Below are 7,164 nucleotides of genomic sequence, written 5' to 3' on the forward strand. Positions count from 1 at the left end.
CATATGTACGTTAACTGACAGTCACCACTGATAAACTACTACTAAATATATTGTAGAAACTTAATTTTCTGTAAAGTTGCTTTGCAACGATTTGTATCGTGAAAAGCGCTATACAAATAAACTTGAATTGAATTCTGGGGGGCTTTACCTTAGTGGAAAACAACCACTGTGAAGAAGGACAAACACAAAGTGAGCATCTATAGGTAACCAACATTTATTTACCATTATCAACTTTACAATAAAACCAGTAACATCTTTAAACATTAGCAAAATAAAGAACAAAATTGGTCAAATGTATTTACAGAGACCAAAAAGCAGATCAAGGCTCACATTTAACACATAACAACTCTGCTTCTTTTAAAACTTCAAATGTGAACATAGCAAGCTCAAATGTGTTTTTGTTTTGTTTTTTGTTTTTTTTTAAAGCCAAGATGAAAATTAAAATGCGATTAAAACAAACGAGACAAAGCCTTCTGGATATTTAAAATGGTTCTCTATACACCACAAAATACTTAAATTTGGGTTAAAATATAGGAATGTAGAAAGTTGGCAAGTCTTTTTCGATTTCCTTTTTTTTTAACAGTCATTATATGTGGTGATGTTCATCTTGCACAATTCATTGGTAAAGTTGCATCTATTCGGTGGTGGGCTTGAAAGATGCTCCTCCTTGATCCCATCCTCAACTCACTCTTGCGTTGACACCCCGCTTCCAAGAGGTTTCGGTCATCGCTCGGAATTCCAGATCTTTGAGCCATTATAAGGGAAGTGAACTAGTGAATCTAGTCTGTCATTTGTTGTTAATCTTGAAGAAAGTGGCACGAGGAGTCTTTTTTCACATACATGTGTATATATACATATACATATATCCATGTATATATACATATGTATACATATACACATATATATAAATATATATTTTTTCTTGGAAAAACAGTTCACAAAGTCCTTTGTGAAGTACAATCACTCCTTCTGTTCGGATGGTGCAGGTGTTGAGCTGGTCTCCTCTGTTGGTTTTGTGGGCTCTGCAGCAGGTGCAGCAGCCTCTTCCTTCGGGGCAGCAGGTTCCTCAGCCTTGGCAGCGGGTTCCTCGGCCTTGGGGGTCTCGGCAGGGGCGGGTGTCTCCTCAGCCTTGGCCTCCTCCTCCTTCTTCTCCTCAGCGGCCGCCCCGTTCTCCTCGGGCTTCTCTTCGGCGGCCGGAGCGGCATCAGCGACAGCCTCTTCCTTCACCTCGGCGCTCTTCTTGTTCTTCTTCAGCGAAATGCCCTTGAATTTGAAGGAGTTCTTCAGGGAGAACTTCTTCTTCTTCTTTTTGGGGGTCTCCTTAGTGGGCTCGCCCTCAGGTTTGGCAGCCTCTCCCTCGGCGGCGGGTGCGGGTTCGATGGCGTCGCCAGCTCCAGCCTCAGATTCCTTGGCTGCCTCCGCAGAACCGTTGGTGGTGGCGGCATCTCCCTCTGCCTTGGCAGAGACGTCACCATTGGTCTTAACGTGGCCGTTCTCCTGAGAAAGGAAAATGAAATTGTCAGTTTAATAATGCAGCACAAACCAATATGGATGAATATTTACTACGGGTCTACTATATATGTAGCAGGGCATTCCTTGAATCGTCGACGGACACATCAGCGACTCACAGTAAATAATAATACATGTCTTCGAGGTGACGCCTTGCAGTAGCGCGCACCACCGAGCGAGGGCGATAGAGCCGCACACAACGCCAACCGAGACGGCAGCTCTGGAACAAAAGACCGAGATCGAGCGAATTCCATTGAGCTTCATTCACTATTCACTCATCGACGATGGAGTAACTACAAACGTCGAATTAAAAAAGTGACTTAAAATATAAGTACACTCATTGATAAGAATAGGTTTTAGTCACATAAATGCGAAAAACCTTGACCAAATGTGGACTCTAGCCTGAGTGTCTAGACTTTAAAGCCCGAGCGTCTGCAAATTAAGATTCCACGAGATTCACAAAAAAAGCACAATCCGATATAATATCACGAAATAAAATATTTAGAATGTTAAGAATTATAAATAAAAACATTACAAATAAATAATAAACTAAACAAAAAACATGAAAAATGTATCCAGTTGAATATATTAAATACTATAATAAATAGAATAAAAAGGTAAATTATTAAAAAAAAAAACAATATACCATATTCCCAAATACCAATTACAACCACATTTCCAAATTGATCGCAACCCCCCGCTGTTAACCCATGCATGAATACGTGCAGCATCCTCCTACACGGGCATTACACGGAGATCGCATGGCAACAACACCGACCGTCTCCAAGCGCTAGAAACGGACTTGAAACACAAAAACAAATCGTGAACATGTAGGGAAAAAGCATCCGTTTTTCAGCGCGAGACAGAAACCCGTGTCTGATCAGCCTAATGTCATTAGCGTAACGAACTCGTGCCACGAGACATGAAATAAGAAATAAGACCATGCATGAATGGCAAACTAATATTTCCTTCTTTTTCACTACAAATCAGCGCCTTCTCTCTTTTGCATCGCACTCAGAGCGATGGTTTAGCAACTCTCGCAGAAGCACTTGTTGGTCAGATGTGGGTGTGTCGCAGATGGAGATGAATTACCTGTCCGTTAGTCTTGACTGCAGCCGGGTCAGCATCGGCGGCTTTCCCCTCCACAGCCACTCCTCCCTTTGATGCCTGGGATCCCATTATTCTTAATGTGGTTTTAAAGTAAATTAAAAAGAACTCGAATTCAGGTAGGTGGGAAAAAAATTAATCCAGACCAACGGGCGTAGCGTGCATCCAAAGGCGCGAGGAAAGTGTGATTTGTTTTTTCCTTTGTAAGGAAAACTTGAGATGATCCACTCCAGCCTTCCACCCGTGAGCGTCGAGGGCGACCTACTACCACCACCAGTCCTAGTGTACAGCGCTTCAACAGAACCCAAAGCCCCGCCCATGGGCGTGCCTCGGCAACGTCAACCAATCTGAAACACGGCCCCGCCCACTTATTTTACAGCCCACGTCCCACCTCTTTTGATTTCGCATTAGGTCCAAAGAAATAAAAAATGGCATCAGAAGATGGAACCGACAGGGTGACTTGTTGAATTCTCTGGTTACTGAGAGCAAAGGGGTTTCAGTTTGATTGAACCCATTGAACTACACTCTAAAACTAAAGCATTTAGGACTGGTGAATGTGCCTGTAGTTCATTATACTCGATTGACTATCTTCAAGGCGTCTCTACCATTTAATGATTAATATAAAACTTGAGATGATCCACTCCAGCCTTCCACCCGTGAGCGTCGAGGGCGACCTACTACCACCACCAGTCCTAGTGTACAGCGCTTCAACAGAACCCAAAGCCCCGCCCATGGGCGTGCCTCGGCAACGTCAACCAATCTGAAACACGGCCCCGCCCACTTATTTTACAGCCCACGTCCCACCTCTTTTGATTTCGCATTAGGTCCAAAGAAATAAAAAATGGCATCAGACTGGAAAGAAGATGGAACCGACAGGGTGACTTGTTGAATTCTCTGGTTACTGAGAGCAAAGGGTTTCAGTTTGATTGAACCCATTGAACTACACTCTAAAACTAAAGCATTTAGGACTGGTGAATGTGCCTGTAGTTCATTATACTCGATTGACTATCTTCAAGGCGACACTACCATTTAATGATTAATATCAGTGCACACTTTCACCCACTTCACTGATAAACAATCTGAATGCTTCATTAAACTCTTCATGGTCAATAGTGAAAGCAATGTTTACTACAGAACTGACTTAACTGTTTAGATTACATTGTAAGCTATCTTTTACATTCTGGCTTATACAATTTGAGGATTTTTTATTATTATTAATTTCTATTATAGATTGTGTATAATGGTAATTTGATCACAATATTTATACCTGTGATAGCAATACATGAGCTCGTTACAGTGTTGAATTAGAAATCGATGCATGTGAAAAAAAAAATGTTTGCTTGAAATGTTTAAATGTATTATTTTTTTTTACAATGAATTGCATAACATGACAAAGCATAAATGTGAATAAACAACAGCAAAAGTGTGATTTACAAGTGCAACACATGGAATAAATACTGCACCAAATAATGTTTTTGTGTCACATTAATAAGTAACAGATGAATTTGCACCAAACTACCATAAACTTTGTTTGGACTCATGACCTTTGGCAATAAGAAAAGATATGAGAAAAGACATCTCCTCCCTTTTAACAGTTGATAAGCCGATTTATTTTATGACCCAGTCTATGCACGATTTTATGGTTAGTTCATTTTATTATTTGCATTTAGCATGAGAACAGACCTGTGACCCATTTTGAGGCTGTAATCCCTCAGTTGAGAAACGCTGTTTTATTGGTTCTCACTGTTTATATTGATGATCAGATCTTCTCAAAGTACCACCAAGGATTCCCTGAGATATACTGTATTATACAACATATAAATCTTTATCCAATTGTTTTCGTTCTCTTTCTCCTCTTCACGTTTCCTTCTTGTTTTGCATTTTTTCTCTTCGACCTTGTAAATGACATAAAGTCTTAACTGTTTGTGGAGGAATGCGAAGCATGCAAACGCTCATGAAGTATGTTTCGCCGCATCTGCATCTCGCCACTTTCTCAGAATGTCCAGAACCTCAGGGAGGGGTATCGGGGCAGAATATGTTTTTTGTGTGTGTCAGATGAGAGAATGTAATGAATAAGCTCATATATTGAAACAGTCTCCTCTTTTTCTCCAGGGAGAGAGCAGGGGGTTGCGAGTGGTGGAGTGAAGAGAAGGAGGTGGGGGCGGTGGTTTTCTTGTGCCCAGAGCTTTTGTGATGTGGTTCATTTTCTTGATGACGGGTCAGGACACATCACCTCATCTTCCATGCGTCAGACTCTTGCTTTCCCCTTTCCTAATGGCTGAAAGGCCTTTATTGTCGCCAGATCACTGGAAAGTTGGAGGGAAGAGTAAATGGCAGGCGTCCTCCACAGTGAAGCCTGCAGTTCACACCTTCCATACAACAGAGAATCTGCTTTGGCCTTGGTTTTTTAATCCCTGTGGAGATGCACGGTCAGACAACAAATAGCTCCTGCAGGAGCAACATCTCGCATATGAATGTTAATGGGTGTGTTGATATGCCAATCATAGGCCCATCAGGCCAGGCAGGGCAGGTGAGAACTGGTTTTCAGTTACCGTTGAGTTCTGTGACTGTTTTGACCACAGCAGGGAGTGAGAGAGGAGGATGGTGATGGTGGGAATGTGGGGGTTGGTTGCCCTACAGCATTATGGACTCAACTGAAACTAGATGCTGACTTTACACAGTCCAGTTCAGGGAACACTGGGGGAAATTTGCCAAGGAAAGAATAAATGACGCATTCAAGTCTCATAGAATTGTTCCCAACCATAGCAGGGTTTTTTTGGTAGGCTCAGTGGTTACCACTGTGACCTTTAGGTCAAGTGAGCAGAGTTCACATTCCTCTGAGTTTCCCAGATCCCCCCTGGTGCCTTTAACAGGCTTCTGAGCTGATGTGCTGCCCATCTCAGTGGCGATATCTCAGCATTTATCAGCCTTTGGTTACATGTGTCATGTAAGAACTAATTCTTACATGACTAGTATTACTTCTTTTAATTTATATGCACAAACAGAGCAATACATAATATTAAACAGCAATTCATCTACATTAAAAAATGTGGGGTTGAAAAAGATTTTTCTATGTTTTTGAAGGAAGTATTTTATGCTCACCAAGGCTACATTTATTTGATCAAAAGTACAGTAAAACAGTAATAATGTGAATTAAGATTACCATTTAAAATAAATGTTTTCTCTTTGAATTTTCAGCATCATTATTCTTGTCTACAGTTTTCATACAATACCGTTTTCTTCTTTGATGATTATAACGTTTTAACTGCATTTATTTGAATAGTAATCTTTTTTCCTTTTTTTACATTAAAGATTTATTTACTGTCACTTTTGATATATTTAATGCATCCTTGCTAAATAAAATGGTTAATTTCTTAAATAAAAGAACAAATAAATGTCTTACTTAACACAAACCTTGGTAGTGTATATTACATTCATTCATTCCAAAACTCTTTAAAATATGAATAATGTTACACGGAAATGTGATATTCTTGAGTGATGACAAAAGTTGTCAGAGATCAAAGATCAAATGTGTGAAACACTTTGAACTGATTCATAGAAATGAATCAAACTTGAACAGTTTTAACTTCTAAAGTTTCATTCTGAGGTGCTACTGAAACATATAAACTTCCTCTCACACTTGGGAGTCACGAGACAAGGAAGAACTGTGATACTATAGTCTAATGATTGGGCTTTTAGGAAACCTTAAACTTTAAAGTAAAAGGCGTTGCTTTTCTGTGCATTCAGGATTTGTAAAATCTTCGTTTAGATCTTGGAGAGCTTGTGGAGAGAATCATTCCATCCACAGTGAGAGAAACAACTATAGATCGGCAGATAACAGAAAACATGTCTGTGTGTGTCGTGCAAGAAACATGGACTAAACAACAGCACGCTCTCAGGTGCATGTGAGCTCTAGCGTGTGATCGATTCGAGCCATGATAATTATATAGGTTATATTATTTTGTATAAGGTCAATGGCAAGACTCCATGACTCAGTAGAAGACACCGCACTCAGGGTCTCCTCCGGGTGTGAGAGGCGAGAGCTTTGAGACAGAGTGCACTTTTAAACTTTAAACTCAGCTGTCTGGAAGAGAAGTCAGCACATGTTATTGCTCCAGTGTCCTCTGAGCAAACTTCGCCCCCAATGGAAGTGAGAGCACGGGGGAGGACATCAAGGGGAGGTGCATGACCCACTCCAAACTCTGTCTATTTCTGATGCGTAATAGCATATCTCTTTCTCTCTAAGATATGGCCTAGGGGCAGTTGACTGGTTTCTGCTATACTCAACGTGGGGCATCTTATCTCTTTCTTGTTTTTGTTTTTTTTTCAAAACACTCAATGGCCCTTTTTGTTTGGTTGCCCAGATTTCATGCCTGAACACAGAGTGAGATTTATATCCTCAAAAGGCCCTATTGTTCTCCATTCAGAAGGCAACTGATGAGCATCACAAGCTGGGATGAGGGGAGGGAAGGGATAGAGAGAGAGAGAGAGAGAGAGAGAGAGACAGAAGAGAGATGTAACATTGTATTGCTTAATAAATCGATGTAT

The 7,164-nt window shown here is 40.8% G+C and overlaps 1 protein-coding gene across 1 annotated transcript; it reads right to left on the reverse strand.

Annotated features, from left to right (window-relative positions):
• Positions 1 to 200: 200 nt before the first annotated feature.
• Positions 201 to 2,884, reverse strand: marcksl1b (MARCKS-like 1b). Its single transcript, XM_016247622.1, has 2 exons — positions 2,602 to 2,884; positions 201 to 1,497 (listed from the first exon to the last, which is right to left on the reverse strand). Exons 1-2 carry the CDS (start codon positions 2,686 to 2,688, stop codon positions 961 to 963), a joined length of 624 nt encoding a protein of 207 aa, XP_016103108.1. The 5' UTR covers positions 2,689 to 2,884; the 3' UTR covers positions 201 to 960.
• Positions 2,885 to 7,164: the final 4,280 nt, after the last annotated feature.

This window comes from Sinocyclocheilus grahami, unplaced genomic scaffold (assembly GCF_001515645.1).
Source record: "Sinocyclocheilus grahami isolate Dianchi unplaced genomic scaffold, SAMN03320097.WGS_v1.1 scaffold845.1, whole genome shotgun sequence".
Lineage (NCBI taxonomy): Eukaryota > Metazoa > Chordata > Actinopteri > Cypriniformes > Cyprinidae > Sinocyclocheilus > Sinocyclocheilus grahami.